The 20,585-nt window shown below is 51.4% G+C and overlaps 2 protein-coding genes across 2 annotated transcripts; one reads left to right on the forward strand and one right to left on the reverse strand.

Annotated features, from left to right (window-relative positions):
* The first annotated feature begins 93 nt into the window (after nt 1–93).
* On the forward strand, nt 94–12,777 carry ikbkg (inhibitor of nuclear factor kappa B kinase regulatory subunit gamma). Its single transcript, XM_066710181.1, has 15 exons — nt 94–394; nt 2,510–2,696; nt 2,810–3,060; nt 3,356–3,445; nt 7,943–8,107; nt 8,229–8,305; nt 8,422–8,496; nt 8,889–9,012; nt 9,093–9,208; nt 9,734–9,886; nt 10,261–10,351; nt 10,497–10,640; nt 10,911–11,044; nt 11,163–11,239; nt 11,682–12,777. Exons 2-15 carry the CDS (start codon nt 2,534–2,536, stop codon nt 11,843–11,845), a joined length of 1,824 nt encoding a protein of 607 aa, XP_066566278.1. The 5' UTR covers nt 94–394; nt 2,510–2,533; the 3' UTR covers nt 11,846–12,777.
* Nucleotides 12,778–14,125: 1,348 nt separating this feature from the next.
* sephs3 (selenophosphate synthetase 3) lies at nt 14,126–19,510 on the reverse strand. Its single transcript, XM_066710184.1, has 8 exons — nt 19,111–19,510; nt 18,274–18,377; nt 17,964–18,071; nt 17,296–17,450; nt 17,098–17,188; nt 16,911–17,010; nt 16,438–16,650; nt 14,126–15,518 (listed from the first exon to the last, which is right to left on the reverse strand). Exons 2-8 carry the CDS (start codon nt 18,367–18,369, stop codon nt 15,274–15,276), a joined length of 1,008 nt encoding a protein of 335 aa, XP_066566281.1. The 5' UTR covers nt 18,370–18,377; nt 19,111–19,510; the 3' UTR covers nt 14,126–15,273.
* Nucleotides 19,511–20,585: the final 1,075 nt, after the last annotated feature.

A 20,585-nucleotide genomic window follows, 5' to 3' on the forward strand; every position in this document is an offset into this window, starting at 1 on the left:
TAGCCCGTTTCCAGTACATATTGCTCCGCATGAAGGCCCAGCATTGTCGCACAATACAGGACAACGTCATCACAGCGCGCCTCCCCTTTCAGGGCGGGACTGCGGAAGTGCGGCGGAAGCGCCTCAGCTGGCGTCCGGGCAGTGTCTCTCTCGCTGGGGATTTCCTGCTCGGATAGCGACCGTGTTTACCGGACCTGGTGACGGCACGGACACACCGGACTATTGCAGCCTGAGCAGGAGAGGCCGAGCGGGGCCGTGTCGCCATCAGGACATGTCGTGTCGGTCCGGTGTGTCTGTGTTGTGAAGACCGTCCAGACCTCCGTCGCCCAAACAGAGCAGACAACGCAAACTACAACACGACACCAGTCGCTTCAGAGCCGGCCACAGCAGCGGGGTGAGAGGAGAGGCGATGGGGCAGAGAGGGAAGGAGGTCAACTGTATATCTGCTATTTACTGACACAACTCAGCAATTATTCAGCCATTAAAAACTGTAATATTAGAATTGGTTATTATAATATACTGCGTCAAAGCAGGATCTAAACCGTACTCTTGAAGAAAGTTGGCCCAACAGTGTTGAACGGGGCTGATGAAGTCCGCCAGCCAATCGCCTGCGAGCTGCGGCGGGTTTCCGCGTTACGAAGTCCTGGGCCCCTGTGACGTCACTGCGTTCGAGATAACGGGCCTGGTGCGCGTGCGGGGAGACGCGTTTAATTAATTTACACACAAACTGCGCTAACTGCAACACGGTAACAGTCCCAGCTCGCACGATGTATCAGTTTATGATAATGCTTGGAACTGCCGCCCGGGTGTTTTTATTTTGTGTATAATGTGACTGTTTATAAAATGTTAAAAGCTCAGAGAGACAGAGGTGCTGTATAAAGGGGTTGTGTTGTCGACACTGTGGGTGTGTACATTATAACTACAAAGTAAAACAAGATCCCATTGAATGAATGAAAGCTAAACGTCTATTTACCTTCAAAGTGGAAAATAGCCTACATAACAAATGCCCACATGTATGCTACCGCTAATAAGAATAAGATCATGATTAAGGAGTGTCCCCCTTGCCTGCACACTTTTTTGTCTTTCATTATTGAAACGCACGATACCTGTGGAGGACGTATTCTATAAATACTTGTATGTGTGTGAAGGATGCGGTCCGGGCAGTAAGTGTTCCTGAACAGCACATCCAGCCGTCACCCCTCTGCCATACCTCCGCTGGCGAAAGTGAAAGTAAGGCGCTGTTAGAGACCACCCTTCCCTTCGCACTCATTATCAGAAGCACATGTGTGAAGCTTACAACATCACGGGAGCCAGCCACAGAGTGTCGCTAATTCATAATAATATTATTATTATTATTATTATTATTATTATTATTATTATTATTATGTAGCAAACGCTTTAATCCGAGTAAACTCTCGTGGTTTTCAAAATACCGACACAGTGTTCTGCACACAAGGCATGGGCATCAGCACAATTAGTAACAAATACAAAACACAATATAGTCATCATTATAAAATCATACACAATATAGTCAGTGTCAAAACACGCGCACGTTTTAGTCGCTATGACAAGCATTTGTACATGTGTGCGTTTAGTCTGCGTGTGAGAACAGGCCAGCCTGCTCTTATTCCACTCTGAAGTTAAGTAACCCCCCCCCCCCAGACACAGAACACAAATAATACACACACGCATCACCCCGGAACTGATGGCCTTTGTGTATAGTAATAATAATAATACATTATTATATTATCCAGGGTGATTTGCACTATGTTATGTTACAAAAGTGCAGAAATACAATCTGTACAAAATACAATAAGCATACATAATAATAATAATAATAATAATAATAATAATAATAATGTACTGGGTCCCTGTTCCCAATCTCTTAATGTCATTTGTTTTCCTGTTTTAATGGGTTGTGTACAGTGTTTTAATATCTGCTTCTACTTACTTTATGTGATCTTGAAATGTAGGTAGAATGAAATTGAACTCTATGCTATTACAGTTATGACTGTGTGTAGGTCTGGGCCAGAGACTCCAGAAACGAAGGGATTGATAGATTTTGAATCGTTCCACACAGACAGACAGGGGCCCCGGACCCCCTCACTGCACCTGAGCATGTGGCATTATTCTGTTAACCCCGTTAGACTGCCTGCAGTGTCAGACGTTTAATCAGTCTGACCATCACGTACAGCAAGGTACAGGCTCAGTTACTGTAACCACAGCTGATGTGTCTCATTTCACAGCTGCCTCAGTCTGAGCAGGAGAGTGTGGGCAGATATGTTGGGTGTGTAGTCATATGTTGAGAGACTGCAGTTTAGTTACCTAGTTTACTAACTTCGCTTTGCCACGTCTGAGGTGTGCTATCATCACAGGTGCACAGGGTGAGCCCACGTATCCCTTCCAGCCTTGCTTGTGTGTGTTCAGTCCCAGTCCATGTGTTCAGTACTCTTCTCTGTGTGTATGTTCAGTCCCAGTCCATGAGTTCAGTACTCTTCTCTGTGTTTAGGGAGGCTGACAGTCTGTGGGAGCCATGGTCCAGCCCAAGGGGCTCATGGGTAACGAGCTGAAGTCTGACATGATTGGTGGAGATGGGTCGGTGGGGCTGCGGCGGCAGGCGTCCATGCAGATCCCCCCGGAGCTGGCGGCCAACGAGGCCGTGCAGAGACTGCTGACCGAGAACCAAGAACTCCGAGGTAAGGGTCAGGGGTCAGGGGTCACAGTCTCTCATCACAAAACCTGATCCAGTACAGTAAGCAAAACACAAACCCGTGTCCCCTGTCTCTCTCCCTGTGTCTTGGCACCCCAGACGCCATCCGGCAGAGCAACCAGGCACTGAGGGACCGCTATGAGGAGATGCTGGGATTCCGCGAGAAGACGCGGCAGGAGCGTGGGTTTCTGATGGAGCGCTTCCGGGAGGCTCGTGCCCTAGTGGAGCGTCTGACCCGGGAGAACCGGCTCCTGCAGGGCCATCTGGACCCCCAGCAGAACCAGAACCACAGCCAGAGCCAGAGCCACAGCCCCTCACCCCAGGGCAGCCTGGGGACGGCCAGTCTTGAGGTGAGCGGCCCGGTTACACTCCAGCACCCTGCCAGTCTGGCCCGGGCCAGCCCAGTTCAGCTTCCACTGGTCCTGGGAAAGGGGTGAAATTACCGGCAATATTTTAATTTGTTTAGTGAAATGTTGTAAATGTAACAGATTTATATGTAGCATACATGTTTCTGTTATTGTTATTAGTATGAAAGTTACTATTACTACCCAGCAATGCTGGTCCTGTAGCCGCACACAATGTGTGGCATGACTCTCTGCACCGCGGAGGCGTGCCGGGATGACAGTGTGGCGTGTCTCTCTGCAGGAGGAGGAGCGCAGCTCAGAGGAGGGGCCCCTGGAAGCCAAAGGGGGGGTGGAGAGAGAGGCAGGGACAGTGACTACCCCCCAGAGTGTGGTAAGACACAGCCTTCCTCTCCCACTGTGCTTCTCAACCCTGGCACCAAGATGCTGAGAACTGTGTCCGTGCTGTGACACACTTTGATTACTTCATTAAGCTTTAATTACTACGGCTGCCCCCAACTAAAGATTTTCCTAGTCGACTAGTAGTCATTATTTTAAGCCATTAGCCATTTGGGAGGGCATCAGAAATTGGTTTGAATTCCAGTGCTGAGAAAGAATGTTATAAGTAACATTGCTAACACTGTTCTACATTACAGAGAAATACTAAACCATAATAATGAGCCTTTAAAATATAAAGTTTACAAGTGTGCACAAGAAGAAAGCCGCAGCAGCACCGGCAAAAGCGGTAATGATTCGGGAAAAACAAGCAAGGAGACGGTTTGAACATTTTGTTAATTTATTAATATACAAAGTGTAACATCAGTTACATCACACAACTTATGAACTTGTAACACCAACACAATAACTTTATAAATAAAAAACAGCCTTTTGTTAAAAAAATGAAATTGTAGGAAATAAATAAATATACAGCAAACTTGGATAAGCCTAATAGCACATATTTATCTAGGTTATCTAACGTTAGAGCGAGTGGCCATGCAAAGTGGCTAACGTTAGGCTACTTACATGTTTCAAATGGTAAGCCATGTTTGAGGTCGATGAATGATAGGCGAACATTTGCCTGCAGAGTTTGCATGTCACCTTCTTGGAGTCATCCTTTACCTTCTCAAAATTATCCCAAACTTTGGATTTCCTGCCCGACATAATTAATTACTGCATGGACCAGCTGCATATACGATCACGTCTGTTACTGACCGTGTGATTTCGCCACTTCCTGTAGAGTTTTGTTTTCTGCGACCAACCGACCAATTAAAACTTGGTCGACCAAGACTTTCCTCATCGACTAACGTTTGGTCGACTGTTAGGGGGCAGCCCTATTAATTACATAATGGACTCTGCTGCTGAACATCTATTGAATAATTTAAGGGATCAGCTGGAACTGATCAAGAGACTGCCAGGCCTGCCCTGCCTTGAGAGACTGCAGACACTATTGATACTATAGATACTACAGACACTCATTATAAACACTACAGACACTACACACTGCTGTAGACACTACAGACACTATTATTATTATTATTATTATTTTTATTAATTGGCAGATGTCCTTATCCAGGTCGACTTACAACATAAGTGCAATACAAAGTGCAAGAATACAGTTAAGTATAAGGCATCAAACATTACAAATTCAAATTTACATTAAACAGAGCAATTAAAAATATAATACATTTTACAACTTCCAATGTATACAGTTAAGTACAGTAAGTGCGGACATACATCCTCGAAAGTAAAGCTAAGTGCCGTCCAGATTTAAGGTACAGTCAAGGGTGACGGGAAAGGGAGCAAGGAGGAAAATCAATCAATAATGCAAGAAGCATGATAAAATGCTGTGAAGTGCTATCTAACGGGGATTAAAAGGACTATTATTACAAGTACTGTCTGAAAAGATGCGTCTTGAGTAAGCGCTGGAAGAAGGTCAAGGACTCTGCTGTTTTGACTTCGGTGGGAAGGTCGTTCCACCATTTAGGGGCCAGGGATGAGAAGGAGCAGCTCTGGAGGAAGTAGAGTGGAAAGGAGGCTTCAGTTAGAGTTAGTCTGCTGGCAACGGAAGAGCGCAGTGGTCTGGAGGGGATGTATGGAGAGATGAGTGTCTGAAGGAAACTTGGTGAGGTGTGATCGAGACAGCGGTAGGTGAGGGTCAATGTCTTGAACTGAATGCGTGCCGGTATTGGGAGCCAGTGGAGGGAGCGGAGCAGTTGAGTAGCGTGTGTGAATCGGGGCAGAGAGAATATCAGACGAGCTGCAGAGTTCTGGATGAGCTGGAGCGCCGGGTAGTAGATGCAGGCAGGCCGGCCAGGAGGGAGTTGCAGTAGTCCAGGCAGGAGAGGACCAGGGACTAGATGAGCAGCTGGGTCGAGTAGTCGGTGAGGAAGGGAGGGATCCGGCGTATGTTGCTCAGGAAGACTCTACAGGTGTAGCTTGAGGTGGTGTGAGTGCATCCAGGCGGAGATAGCAGACAAACAGGAAGAGATGTGAGAGGGGATGAGAGGGTCAGAAGTGGGAAAGACAGGAAGATCTGGGCATCATCAGTGTAGAAGCCATGGGATGCGATGAGGGGGCCCAGGGAGCGAGTGTAGAGAGAGAACAGGAGCGGGCCCAGGACGGAGCCTTGGGGTACACCTGTGAGGCGAGGTTGGGGGGTGGATAAGGAACCTCGCCATGTCACTTGGTAGGTCTGGTCGCTGAGGTAGGAGGAGAACCAGGTGAGAGCAGTCCCAGAGATTCCAAGGTCAGTGAGGCAGGAGAGGAGGATGGAGAGATCGACGGTGTCAAATGCTGCGGAGAGATCAAGGAGGATGAGGACTGAGGAGAGGGAGGCCGCCCGAGCACAGCTGAGGGAGTCAGTGACAGCCAGGAGAGCCGTCTCAGTGGAGTGAGCTGTGCGGAAGCCGGATTGCAGAGGATGAAGGAGTGAGTGTTGGGACAGAAAGTCAGAGAGCTGACGGTGGACCGACCGCTCGAGAGTCTTTGAGAGGAAGGGGAGTAGGGAGACAGGGCGGTAGTTCTGAGGAGAGGTGGCATCAAGGGTTGGTTTCTTGAGGAGTGGGATGACAGCAGATTGTTTAAATGCAGAGGGGAAACAGCCAGAGATGAGTGAGGAGTTGAGGAGGGATGAGATGAAGGGGAGAAGATCAGGAGCGGTCGCTTGGAAGAGGTGAGAAGGGAGAGGGTCCAGGGCACATGTTGTAGGTTTGTGATGTAGGAGGAGAGCGGAAACTTCAGAGTCCGAGAGAGGTGAGAATGAAGAGAATGAAGAAAAGGAAGCTTGATCGGTGGGAGGTTTGGGTGTGATGGGAGAGGTGGGGGGACTGTTGAAGAGCCTGCGGATGTCTGTGATCTTGGAGGAGAAGGAGGCAAAATCATCAGCAGTGAGAGACGAGGGAGGAGGAGGGGGAGGTGGGGCAAAGAGAGAGGAGAAGGTGGAGTAGAGTTAGCCCGGGGTTGTTGACAGTGGATTCAAAGAGTGATTGGAAGTAAGACTTCTTGGCTGAGGTGAGTGAGGAGCAGAATGTAGACAGTAGACTTCGAGGGCAGCTGGGAGTTTGGTCCTTTTCCACTTCCGTTTGGCGGCACGCAGACTAGTTCAGGTTGAGAAGAGATCCAAGGCGGGGAGGGATGGGAGGGACGAGCAGGAGAAGACGTGAAAGCAAAGAGAGAGTCAAGGGAGGAGGTGAGGGAGGAGAACAAAGAGGAGGTTGACAGTTGACAGATAGATGGGAAAAAGAGTCAATGGAAGGTAAGAGAGTGAGGGCAGTGGAAGCAAGGGTGGAGGGGGAGATGGAGCGGAGATTATGGCGGAAGGTGACAGAGGGAGTGGGTGGAGTGGGGAGGGAGGGGAGAGAAAGGGAGAAGGAGATTAAGTGGTGGTCTTAGATGTCCATGGGTGTCACGGAGCATGTCGAGGGGGAGCAGCCTCTAGAGAAGATCTACAGAGATCTAGAGAGGTCTAGCTGGCGGCCTGCCCTGTGAGTGGGGGGAGACGGGGAGAGAGAGAAGTTGAAGGAGTGTAGGAGAGGAAGAAATCTGGCACAGTGGGAAGGATTGGAGAGGTGGATGTACACACTGCTGTAGACACTACAGACACTACAGCCCCTCCAGTTGGTAATCGGAGCTCAGCCCTGTCCCACAGTTCTGTGTAACGAGTGAAGTGTTCTGTCTGTGCAGCAAATACAGCTTCTCAATCCAATCAGCTCCTACAATGAGTTTATGAATCCTGGCTTGTAAGCTGATGCCACAGAGCCCAGGGCTCTGTACAATGTGTGTGTTGTGTACAGTGTGTATACAGTGTGTACAATATGTGTATACAGTGTGTACAGTGTGTGTATACAGTGCCCCCAGGCCCTGCCGAGCCAGGGCAGCTCCCTCTGCTCCCACAGCGCTGTCACTCAGACCCTCTTTGAGTCGAGACACTGCAGCACTGTTGAGGCCCTGGGCCAGGTGAGGCACTGTGGGCGGGGTGGGGCAGGTGAGGCTCTGGGCGGAAGCCCAGGTGAGGCACTGCAGATGGGGTGGGGCAGGTGAGGCTCTGCAGGGAAGCCCAGATGAGGCTCCGCGGGGGCGGGGCAGGGCAGATGAGGCTCTGCGCGGCGGGGCAGGGTAGCAACACACAACTGTATAGCACCTGCACACCAGACCTGCCCTAAAGGCTGCGTTTACAGACCACTGGAGACACTGGAGTCACTGGGAGGAAGGGCTCTGTTACCTGTGCCCATTAATAAGACACATCCTTGGGCCTGAAGAGGGAACCTGATCAAAGTCTCAGAGGAATAAAAACGACTCATAATGAAGGATTTGTGAGTTAAATCAACACAATTCAGTGATAACACTGGAAAAAGCAACACTTTCACACAATTCTCTCTCTCTCTCTCTCCAGCCCAAGGAGGAGGGGAATGAGTTCCTCAGGCTGCTGAAGGCCCATAAGGAGCAACTGGAGGAGGGGCTGCGAGATCTGCGCAGACGCAACCAGCAGCTGGAGACGCAGAACAAGGAACTGCAGACTGCAAATGCGCAGCTGAAGCAAGCTCTGGCACAGATACAGGTACACAATGCGCACACAGAGCGCATTCACACACACACACACATACACACACACACACACAGGTACACAGAGTGCATTCATACACTCACACAGGTACACAATGTGGTTTGTGTGTCAACAGGGCAGCAGTGAGGGTCTCCCAGTCGCAGTGACCCAGGAGAGTTTTCAGGGCAGTGGGCAGCAGAGGACTGGCAGCAGGTACAGCACTGACCCCCTCACATACACACAGCATTAGATTGAACTACTGCTTCTTCTCGAAGTTTACTCTGGCCTTTGTCTGTCTGTCTGTCTGTCTGTCTTTGTGTGTGTGTCAGGGAGGAGGAGACGGACAGTGAGCTGCGCAGAGAGGTGTCTCAGCTGACAGAGCAGATCCGGGCAGCCGAGGCCAGGTAAGGGGCAGGTCTGGGTGTTGGGGGTGACATCACTGTAGGGGGGAGGGGAGTTTTCCTGATGCATAGCTGACTTGCTCTGTGCAGCCTCTGGTTTATCTAGTGCTATTGCCCCCTGAGTCTGTCTGCTGAGATTGTGTGTTTTGTGTGTGTATGTACTGACTGCAGCGTGTGCGTGCGTCTGTCCGTATCGACGGCAGCGTGCGTGTCGGTCCGTATCGACGGCAGCGTGTGTGTGTGTGTGTGTGTGTCTGTCCGTATCGACCGCAGTGTGTGTGTCTGTCCGTATCGACCGCAGTGTGTGTGTCTATCCGTATCGACCGCAGTGTGTGTGTCTTTCCGTATTGACTGCAGCGTGTGTGTGTGTGTGTGTTTGTCTGTATTGACCGCAGGATCAGAGAGCTGCAGGCTCAGGTGGAAGGGGCTCAGAAGTCCTCGGCCCAGCTGGAGCGCGCGGAGTCTATGCTGAAGCAGCGAGAAAGGGAGCTGCACCGGGAGATGGACCAGAGCCTGCAGGTACGACGCACACACACACGCACGCACACACGCACACACACATGCAGACACTCTGACCCCTCTCTCTGTGTTCTGCTCAGCTGTCAAAGGACATCGAGTCTCTGAAGGCGCAGGTGACGTCTCTGCTGGCGGAGCTGCAGGAGAGCCAGAGGAGCCTGGAGAGGAGTGAGGGCGAGCAGCGCGCGCTGGAGGACAAGTCAGTCCCACTGACACACTCACACACACTGACACACTGAGAGCCAGAGGAGCCTGGAGAGGAGTGAGGGCGAGCAGCGCGCACTGGAGGAAAAGACACACTGACTCACACTCTCTCACACACACACACTGACTCACTAAAAGTCCCTCACTCCTCAGACTGGAGTGGCTGTGTTGTAGGGATCGTGTGAATGTTACGTTTAGCTGTGTAGCTGTATAGTGTAGCCCAAATAAACACACATGGAAACATGTTACAGAGTTGAGGGCATGTGGCTACTGTGGCCCACTGTGTGAGGAGAGTGCGTGTGGTTACTGTGGCCCGTCTGTGTGAGGAGAGTGCGTGTGGCTACTGTGGCCCGTCTGTGTTACGCAGGATTAGTAATGCGTGGAGCCAAGTGTGGAGGCTGGGATCTCTCGGCGCTCAGCACAGCAGAGAGAGAGAGAGAGGGAGAGAGCGAGTGCGAGAGGGAGAGCGCTGGGTGGGCTGAATGGCCTCTTTCCTTTGTTTGTGTCTGTGCGCGTCCAGGCTGCGCAGGATGGGAGAGAACCTGCAGGTGGTGGAGAGGGACAGCGAGCAGATGAAGAAGCAGCACAGCGTGGCGACGGACCAGCTGCGCCTGCAGACACAGAGCCTGGAGTCGGCGCTGAAGACCGAGAGGCACATCGTCATGGAGGAGAAGTGAGTCAAACAGGCAGTGCGTCACAGAGCAGCTCAGTGTAGCAGTGCGTCATATGTAAAGCACAGTGTAGCAGTGTGTCATATGTAAAGCACAGTGTAGCAGTGCGTCATATGTAAAGCACAGTGTAGCAGTGCGTCTTATGTAGAGCACAGTGTAGCAGTGCGTCTTATGTAGAGCACAGTGTAGCAGTGCATCATATGTAGAGCCCAGGGGGACACAGTCACAGTGACATGGGACACTCCGGGCACAGCAGGACAGGTCAGCACAGCTTGGTTCATGTGCCTTTGGAGCGAGTAGTGAATAGAGAGATGCTCTCCAAAAGTAAGTTTCACTGAATTGGTCTCCCTGCCCCTCTCTCCCTCTCTCCGCTCAGACGGAAGCTGGCCCAGCTGCAGCACGCCTACACCCAGCTGTTCCAGGACTACGACCAGAAACTGAAGAATGAGACGAGCGCCAAGCAGCGGGTATGTGTGCCCCAACCTAGCGCGCTCCTAAACCGAAGTTTATTATCTGACCAGGCCTTGCATGATGCTGAACGACATACAGAGGTGTTTGTGTGTGCTCCATGTCATGCTTGGTATTGTGGTGTCATTGTGTTGTGTTGTGTAGGACCAGGAGAGGGAGGATCTGGCAGCGCGGCTGCAGGAGGCAGAGCGAGCTCTGGCACTGAAGCAGGAGCTCATTGACAAACTGAAGGACGAAGCGGAGCAGCAGAGGACAACCCTGGAGACAGTGCCAGTCCTTACGGCCCAGGTAATGACCACTGACCCTCACTGCCCAGGTCCTGACCACTGACCACTCACCCTCACTGCGCAGGTCCTGACCACTGACCACTCACCCTCACTGCCCAGGTACTGATCGCTGACCACTCACTGCCCAGGTCCGGACCACTGATCACTTACTGCCCAGGTCCGGACCACTGACCACTCACCCTCCCTGCCCAGGTCCTGACCACTGACCCTCACTGCCCAGGTCCTGACCACTGACCCTCAGGGCTCCTGACAGTTCAGTCACTGTGTTTAGGCCGAGATCTTCAAGGCCGACTTCCAGGCGGAGCGAGCTGCGCGGGAGAAGCTGCACGAGCAGAAGGAGGCTCTGCAGGAGCAGCTGGCGCAGCTGCAGGCGGAGAGGGAGCGGCTGCTCGAGGGGGCGTCTCGGTGAGTCCGGCCCGGCGGTCCCTGCGCCTCTCAGCATTGCTGTCAGTGAAGACCCTCATCTGTAGGTGGGCGGAGCGCTGCAACACAGAGCTGACAACTCTCTCTCTCCGTTCCTCAGGGCTCGCATGGAGGAAATGCAGCAGCGGCACCTGGAGAATTTCCGCCCCCCCCTGGCCCTGCAGCGCCCCCAGCCTGGTATGATGCCATAGCGTGCGACAGTGCAATGTCTGAGAGTGCAGTGAAATGTGTGACAGTATAGTGAAATGGGCGAGAGTGCAGTGCAGTGCAGTGCAGTGTGTGACAGTATAGTGTAGTGCAGTGAAACATGTGACAGTATAGTGAAATGGGCGAGAGTGCAGTGCAATGTGTGACAGTATAGTATGTAGCGCAGTGAAATGTGTGACAGTATAGCGAAATGGGCGAGAGTGCAGTGCAGTGAAACGTGTGACAGTATAGTATGTAGCGCAGTGAAACGTGTGACAGTATAGTGAAATGGGCGAGAGTGCAGTGAAATGTGTGACAGTACAGTATAGTGTAGTGCAGTGAAACGTGTGACAGTATAGTATAGTGTAGTGCAGTGAAATGGGCGAGAGTACAGTGAGTTTAAAATGTAACTGCATCCCTCTCCTTGGTGCAGGTGTGTTCCCCGTAGCCACGGTGCCGTTCAGCCCGGCTCAGGACCCCTCGCTGCGGCGGCGCAGTTTGAATGAGGAGCTGCCCGACTTCCGCTGCCCCAAGTGTCAGTACCAGGCACCGGACATGGACACCCTGCAGATACATGTGATGGACTGCATTCAGTGAGGGGGGAGGAGGACAGGAGGGAGGGAGGGAAGAGTTCTCGGAAGGAAGGGAGCGGCACTCACCGCTCCGCAGTCTGTACATATATCTGTATCCATTGTGTGTCCTTGCTGCCATGGGCTCTGAATGTAAATACTGTACACAACCGTTCCTCACGCAGCCCCACACCACGGCCGCTCTTTTTAAACCTCCTCTCTGGGCTGTTGATGAAGGTCAGGCCTGTGGTCCCTCTACCCCCCCCCCACCCCCCACCCCCCACCCCCCGTTCACGCCCAGGCCGTGCAGGCTGCGTCGCTGGGCTCAGGGGACTATTGTGAAGCCGCTGCTACCGGATTACACCCTCACGTCTTCGAATACGGTCTAAATAACAATTCCTACTTCGCACTTTTCTTTTGTCGATTTGTTTAATTCGTATCCAATCGTAATCTAAGACTCAGCAGCCAAAACCCCCATAACTAAGTCATGCCAGGACCTCTGGTTTCCCAGCCCCTGTGTGGGCTGCAGGGCTTTAGGGGTCCTTCCCCCTGTGCTCAGCAGGACCCCTGTGCTCAGCAGGACCCCTGTGTTTATCTCAGCAGCTCGCTGCCGGGCCCAAAGCATCGGCATGTGACACGGCCCGAGTCCTGCAGGATGCAGCGCTGACATCATACTGGACGCGGTGCGAGAGGAGAGAGAGGGGGGCATCTGTGTATCACAGTTAACAGCATGTCTGCATGTGTGAAGAGTCCCCTCCAGCGGCCGCGGGTCCCGCAGTGTCCCAGCGTGTGTAGACGGTGGTGGGGGGGCGATGTTGTTCTTGCTTGTATGATTTACTAGTTGATAAAATGATCTGCAAAAATTTACTTTTTTTTTTTTTTGTGTTAAGTCAGAATCTATGTATGGTTGGACAGATGGTTTAATGTGGATCAAATAAAAAAAAAAAACTGCAGTTTGAATGCTTGTATGTCAAGTATTTTACATTTTAAGCCGTTAGTAGCAGCACAGCTGTGGAAACTAGGCAATTTAAACCCCAGCACACAGAGCGTGGTGGAGCAGCGAAAGCGCAAACGGCTCAAAGAACAGCGGGAATATCCCGGTGATAGTGCAGTGTGGCAATGGTTCACAGTGGAAGCGCACAATCACTGCAGCTCATCACTGACACCGAATCGGCTTTCAGACAACCTGCTGTCGAAAAGCTCACTAGTGTTCGGTTCGAATTAAAAATTGAGGTGTTCTGTCATGCTAACAATCCTGAGTGGAGTTACAAAACATCCCCTCATTTAATTAAAACTTTAGTTCAAATGTAAACACCTTGCTTAAAGTGACAGAAACTTTAAAAATAAAGTAAACTTTTTTTTATAGAATATTGATAAAATGTTAAATGACGATAAACGAACCCGTCACTCCCCATGCGGACCCGTGGAAGGCCAACCTCCCGTTCCTGAAGTTAGACAAACGTCTCATTGTTACAATCAGTGCGCAAGTCTACAGCAGTGCTATGTGTGTCATAGAGGCACTGGATTGTGTCTCTCAGCAGAGAATGCATTCTTTCATGGTTTAGTTAGGTGGTTTGAATAAAGAAACTTCAGTTGCTCTTCTCAGTCAAACAGATCTGTCTCCATCCGGTCGAATTTAAAACAGCACCAGGCAAGTCATAAATAATGATAATAAATAAACGTTACAGCACCTTCCAAAGTGAAAGCAGCTCAAAGCATCCTAAAGGAAAATAAAATGAAAATCAAACTTGAAGCAACTGGATGCCAGTGCATGTACTGCACATTTCCATTGGTCGATGAAGACAATTCAACATTGGCCCTCAAACTAGCCAATCACACTGTCCTCTCTTCATACAATCATATTTACCTCTCAATAGTAGCCAGTCATATTCATTCCCCTCTCTCCCCCAGCTACACCATCATTAGCATCCTTGCGAGGAGCAACTCTGGAACTGGAGGTTTTGAAGTTCAGGTTTTTGTATCCCCGGGTTTCCTCAATGTAAACCACTCCTCTCACAACACAAGTTACGGTTCCTGCAATAACAAGCCTGAGCTTATCTTGACATTGACAAACATCTGTATTAGTCTGGAATGGTTTATACCAGCCTTGATGGCCTAGCATGTACAAAACCCCCCCACCGCCTATGTACTTGCATAACAACCTGAATGCACCGCCTGCTCCACACCCCCACCACTCTGCCCGTAGAGTCCCATCAGACCATGGAGACACTGGCCTGCCATCGGTGTGAGCAGGGCGGAGAAGCAGGAGCCGCCTGAGCATCTCGGTCAATAACCACTCACCACATCCTTCTTAAAGAAACTACATTTTTATTCAGCATGACTTGGGTGACTTACAAAGCAAAGGGAGGCAGCTGATTGGCTCTCCAGAGTTGGTACCTGCCCTCTTTTGAAGAAGTCAACCCCACCCATCCCACAAGGGGGTTTAGGAGGCAGGGCTTCATTAGCAGGGGACTGGCAGCCGACCCACAGAGCAGCCAATCAGCAGCCCCGTCTCAGCCAGCATCCCTGCCCTTCCTGTTTCAGAGGGAGCTGCTCAAGCCTCACTCTGAGACAAGGGGGCAGGGCTTGGCTGTACACAGCGGCTCATTGGACAGTCATTAAAAGACAGGTGCACTCTGGGAAAAGCACAGCACACCTGCCCACACAAACAGATTAGCAACAAAAACAACCCGAACCTGAAAATGTACAATCTTGTCTCGCTTTTTAATTTGCTTGATATGATGAATTAAAGCTTCATATGAACTAAAGGGCTGGGGGGGGGGGGGGTAAGGGGACTTTAGGACCCCCAACAGTCACCCGATAACTGCAGAGGGACCCTCGGACACTTCAACCGACAGTATTCAGCCACACGACACAGACCCACACAGTAAGAACTCGCACAGAGTGGAACCGACCCGGGAGCACAGCAAGGGTGAAAGAAAGAGGGCAGCGGAGAGAAGGGTGAAGACGAACGCCTGGGGTCCACCCTCCCTCCCACCGAGAAGGAGGGAATTTTTGGTCTGTTGCTCTCAACCCAATGGCTGAACAGGGAGGCAGAGTGGACACCTTGGCCTTCCGAGAGAGAGAGAAGGACAGGGACACCTTGACCTCAGACTAGCCTGGAAGACAGTTGCTGTGACATGCAGACGCGTTCTTTCATGCTTTCACATCCACACGCTACACTACTCACGCACTCACTCTCTCACACTGGATTTATACAATAACCGATCTTGAAAGCAAACTCCCATCCAGACTCTCCCACATTGTTGACACCAACGCCAGAGAACAGCGCTGATAAAGAACCTTTGAGCGACCGCACACTCAGGCCACCAGAGCACAACCAGCCGCCAGCGAGAGGACGGGGGAGAGTCAAGGGCTGAGGGGAAGAAAGACGGGAGGAGGAGAGAGAGGGAGCCAGGCTCAGGACAGGAGGGGGGAGGTGGGGCGGCGGGACCCTCAGGACAGCGGCGGCTGCGTCTCGGGGCTGGGCGTGGTGTTGGTGTTGCCGTCTCCCCCGCAGCCACCGCCCCCCCGCGGCGCCACCTCGATGATGCGTGGCTTGTCAATGATGCGGGCGCTGCGGCCGCCCTTCTCCACGATGCCGATGATCCAGGCCTGGTGGCCCTCGCCGTAGCGTGGCGCCTTCACCTCGGCACAGAAGCGCGCAGCCTGCTCCCGCGGCAGGCAGATCAGCAGGCCTCCTGGGGAGAGAGGCGGGTCGTATACACAGCACTGCACGTTATGTAATTACTAGCACTCATTGCAATATTGATTTCCCTCTGCTCTTCATGATGACTTCACATCTTGCCTGCACTGACCAGCTTTTACAGCCTAGGACGCAGGACTCATACGGTTTACTGGGCATCTCGTACACACTCATGTACCCTGGAATCTGTAACTGGCATCATGTTTTGAACTGCACTGTCTCACTGCACTTAGTATTGCTCTTATGTTTTTTAAGTCACCCTGGATAAGGGCATCTGCTAAGAAATACTACTACAGCACAGGGTCGTTATAAACGCCACAGCGACAGGTTAGGGTGTGGTTACAGCGCGGCGTGTCCGCTGCGCAGGGCAGCCGTATGGCTCGGATCACCGAGGGGCTGAAACTGACATTAAAAGACAAGCAAGAAGTGTTTGGGAGAGGTTTAACTGATTGTAATGTGGAAGAACAATCAGTCTTCAATCAGGTTGGAACGTTCATTGCAATACCTTTATTACACATGACAGAGAACAGCAGTGAATCAAGAAGATCCCAAAGCTGCTCTGATTTCATGTTTAAAGTCAGAGCTTTTTATAGACAGAAAAAGATCTGGTTACAATTAATAAGTAATTATGGTGTTATCATAAAAGCTTGCTAAGCAGAACATATTATTAGAGGACAGAGTCCATGGGTCAATACAAGGATTAAGGAGCAGACACTCAAATCTTACGGTTTGTCATCTTCTCAAAGATGCTCATCGAAAATAACAAACAGGGGTCAAACTACCTTCTGGCCTGGCTGTTGACCTTATCTTTCTTAAGTATACATGAAGTAAACCATTTGTGAGAGGATTTTCTAACTTTACTTCCACAAGAAATAAATGCTCCCGTCTCATCCCTCCATCCCCCCCTCTCTCACCCGAGGTCTCGGCGGAGGTGCCCTGCAGTAGCCCGAACATGCTTCCACAGGCCTTGCTGACGGCAGCCATCTTGGCGATGACAGGCAGGTTGTGGATGACGAAGGCGACGTCGCTGCGCTGGCACTGTGCCAGATTCTGCGCGTGACCCAGGATCCCGAAGCCTGTCACGTCCGTCGCAGCGTGAGCGTTGAAGGTATGCATCAGCCCGGCCGCTGGGGGGAGAGGACAGTCACTGTCTCTGCACAGCGCTCCGTCAGTCCGTCCGCCACACCCCTGGTATGGGACAGTCCCGTCACGACAGTCACCGTCTCTGACTGATATTCTTATTGAAGGACTATCAATACCCCGGTGTGTCAGCGAGACGTGCTGTAGTCGTCAGTTTACACCCGTTTGGGATGCACTGAGTGCCGCAGGGTGCCTGGACTGTCCGAGTGCCCAGCTGTACAGCAGAGAAGGTGCGTCTCACACTGACCTGTGCGATTGAGCATGGCCATATTGAACATGGCCTCCTGGTACGCCAGCTCCACCTCCTCCCTGGACACCACCAGCTTGATCTTATTCCACCTGTCAGGCTGGAGGGAGAGAAACGTGAGCTTGTGCTTCATTTGGCTTCGTTTCGAGACCCTCTCCTCGGCTCCACACTGCCCAGCTCAGCTCACCATGTCCAGCCACTGGTGCGCGTTCACGGCCACCTGCGTCCCCAGAGGCTTGGTTAACACCAGCACGTCCCCCGGCACCGCGCTGTCCGGCCTGAGAGAGAGGGAGGGAGAGAGACTCATCACACACACAGCACCATCAGCAGACGAGATGATGCGAGTGGGCTGCAGTGCTGCGCTGCGATTGGCTGGGGCTCTCACATGATAAAGTCGTTGGGCTGGCACACCACAGTTGCCACTCCCCCGATGATGATCCAGGGGTTCAGCACCGTCTGGCCGCCCGTCACCGAGGTCCCGCCCTCCTCCGCAGCATCTCGGAAACCACGGATCATCAGGGGCATCACTCGCTCGCGCTCCTGGGGGGGAAGAAAAGAGAGAGAGAATGAGAAAGAACAGACTGAGTGCGTCTCCAGTGTGTGCAGTGCAGGGTGTGTGTGTGGAGTATTACTGTGTTTTGAGAAATGATAAACTCATGTTTAATTTTACTCCAATAATACACTTTAAAATGTCTACATGCAATCAGAAATACATCGGTTTGTTTGGCAGGTAAATACATTATTGCAACTAAATGACATGATGGCTACATTCACTGCCTAGATTATACTGCCTCAGTTTGACTGCAGTCATTTGAGTTTTGTTTAAAAGATTAAATGACTAAACCGAGCCAATAAGACAAGGCTTCCTCATCACACCCGCACGCGTCACACACTGAACAGCGACGCCGCGGCTGCGCAGTTAATATGCGAAGGCCTGGAGCGGCTTGATACGCATTGCAATGCACTCGAGATGACAGCAAAGGTCAGTTTGGACAGAATGTGTGGACTGTGCGGTATGGATTGTGTATTGTGCAGTGTGCAGAGCAGTCTCACCTTCTCATTCATCTTCTGGCTCACACTCAGCAGCATCAGCATGTTGTCGCAGTCTGTGATGCCCATGGCGTACAGGTCACTGAGCACGTTGGCACAGGCGATGCGGCCCTGGGGGGGGCAGCGCAGCGGGACAGTTACATCGCACTGACCAACACCACCACAGAGCACAGCGTTGCACACAATAACCACACGATATAGCCGTGATAAACAACTCTGTGAAAGAAGCGTGTCAGAGCGCTGACGAAAGCGTGTCGATCCAGCGGGGGCACACAGCGCACCCCTGCAGTACGGCTACGCACACGAGACTCACCATCATGTAGGGGTCGTCCACCAGCGGGTAGAAGAAGTCAGTGGTCTGGACCAGCGAGAGCCCACCGTGCCGCAGAGGAGTCACACACGAGTCCATCCCGATCCCTGCAACACAGCCCAGCATCAGTGCAAAGCATCAACACGTGTGTATGTGTGTGCTGAGGGGACATGGGGGGAAGCATAAACAAAAAAACAAAACAAAGGGAGATCGTATTGTCTGCATATGAATGTGGATAGTGAGTGGTTTGGAAGGGCTGCATATGTTCTCTCCCCAATACAATAACTGATGAGAGAGAGAGACTGTGTGCAGAAACTACTGTCTGCGGTCCAAAGTCCCTGTGGTTCTGTATTAACAGACAGTGCTCAGGAGGAGGGGACTGCACAGACTGGCCCTAGAGCCACCCGACTGACGGAGCAAGCGAGGGCCTGTGGCTCAACTCAGCCCTAAACACAAACCACAGTCACGGCAGATACAGTGATAATCGCTACTCGGTGCATTGTGTTAATAGCACACATCATAATGCCATACAGTCAACGTCCACCTCCGTCTCTGCCAGCATGGGCTGCTCTGTGTACCGACACAGACGAGCTGCTCTATGGAGAGGTCTCTCAATGGTGGAGTCTCTCAATGGAGGGTTCCCGATCCGAGAAACGACGCACCTGCTCTAGCCATGACGTCACTCAACAGGGAAGTCATGCAATACGAATAAGCAGTGAATGCTCAGTAATAAGCACAGCAGGCATCGCGCCGGGCACACGCCGGGCACACGCCGGCCACACACCCTGCCTCTCTTCCTGCGCAGGCCGTGCAGCCCAGGCACCTGCGTGCATCGCTCACCTAGGCGGGGGCCCTGCGGGGCGGCCCTCAGGTGCTGGTACTCCGCCGCCGCGCTGTCCTCCGCCTCTCCCCCACCGGACGGCCGCTCCGGCTCCAGTCCCTCCAGGAGTTTGAGCAGCGCCTCCTGGGGGACCTTGCAGCCTCATCCCTTCAGGTCCGAGAACGCCGTGAGCCGGAAGCTGCGATCCAGGCCGTGATCCTCGGGCTCGAAGGAGCGGTAGCCCCCGGAGAACATCCCAAGCGCCGGGCTCGGGTCGGCGGGGGGTGTCGGCGGAGAAGAGGCCGACATGGGAATAATCAATGCGGGGACGCGGTTTCGATGCACAATGTGTGGCAACTCGCAGTAACTGCAGGGCAGCCAAGCAGACACACCGAGGCGCAGCGGACGAATGAAGCCGGAGCCGCCGGACACAGAGCAGCGCCTGCGGACTGAACCATCTCCCACAGAGCGGGGGGAGCGCAAACTGCGCACGCAACTGCTCTAAACTGTTCATTTTCATTTATGTATTTATTTATTTATTTATTTCCATACTACAAGTTATGAAATATATATACGCGATGCGTCACACGTAACTCGCAGTCATTAAAGCTTTCATCACAGCCTCAGTGCAACTTCTCCCCCTCCTGGTTTAAAACGTCGAGGTTGTTTCCGGTCTACGGCTGATTGGGTGCGGAAGTGGTGGAGCCGCGACCTCTAGGAAACGGAGATGGCTGCAGCAGCGTACCGACGTAAAGCGCAATATATCTTGACACAGAAAACACGACATGCAGTGGTAAAAGATAACCAAGAAAATAAAGCATAATTCCTCTGTGAGATTTGAACCCAGTTGTCGCTGATTTCCAGCCCAGCACACTGTGGTGGTGCGGTTTAAAGTCCTGTTCTCTGTGAGGACTGACCTCTTTTTAAGTATTTATTTATTTATTTATTTATTTGCAGACACCATTGTCCAGGGCCACTTACAAAATATCAGAGCAATACAAAGTGCAATAATACAGTGCATTTCTGGCATAATACATTTTACAAATTTCAATTTACACAGGTGTATACGAGATATACAGTAAACAACATATGAGGTCTTACATCCTGATTGTAAAAGCTGATGAGTGCAGACAAGATGTGAAGTCAAAGAGCTGAGGGAGAGGGAGCACAGGGGAAATCAAATAAACAATACAAGTGCTAGTCATGCAAAGGCAAGAATATGATAAAACGTTGTATAAGTGCAATCTTACAGTTTGTTGGTATGTCTATTGATATGAATTGTGCTCTATACATAATATTTATGATACAATTAAAGAATTAAAAAAGAATGATGTATTTCACATGTAGCTTCTGCTGTTTTTTTATGTTCCATACCTTCGAAGCTTCCTCAAACCTGCTAGTCTCTGTTCAATTCATAAACTGGTTAATCTGACCCTTTTGTTTTTATCTTGCATTGCGTAGGCCCTTCTCTCTGTGTGATCAGGAGACAGTTATT

Source organism: Amia ocellicauda, chromosome 7 (genome assembly GCF_036373705.1).
Source record: "Amia ocellicauda isolate fAmiCal2 chromosome 7, fAmiCal2.hap1, whole genome shotgun sequence".
NCBI classification, from domain to species: Eukaryota; Metazoa; Chordata; class Actinopteri; order Amiiformes; family Amiidae; genus Amia; species Amia ocellicauda.

Excerpts from the sequence above, each read along its gene's own strand:
- ikbkg (XM_066710181.1), top strand. The coding sequence starts at position 2,534 with ATGGTCCAGCCCAAGGGGCTCATGGGTAACGAGCTGAAGTCTGACATG. Across the intron at positions 3,446-7,942 it reads TGACTACCCCCCAGAGTGTG|CCCAAGGAGGAGGGGAATGA; the intron begins GTAAGACACAGC and ends CTCTCTCTCCAG. Across the intron at positions 8,306-8,421 it reads CAGCAGAGGACTGGCAGCAG|GGAGGAGGAGACGGACAGTG; the intron begins GTACAGCACTGA and ends TGTGTGTGTCAG.
- sephs3 (XM_066710184.1), bottom strand. The coding sequence starts at position 18,369 with ATGGACTCGTGTGTGACTCCTCTGCGGCACGGTGGGCTCTCGCTGGTC. Across the intron at positions 18,072-18,273 it reads TGGACGACCCCTACATGATG|GGCCGCATCGCCTGTGCCAA; the intron begins GTGAGTCTCGTG and ends TGCCCCCCCCAG. Across the intron at positions 15,519-16,437 it reads CACCTCCGCCGAGACCTCGG|GAGGCCTGCTGATCTGCCTG; the intron begins GTGAGAGAGGGG and ends CTCTCTCCCCAG.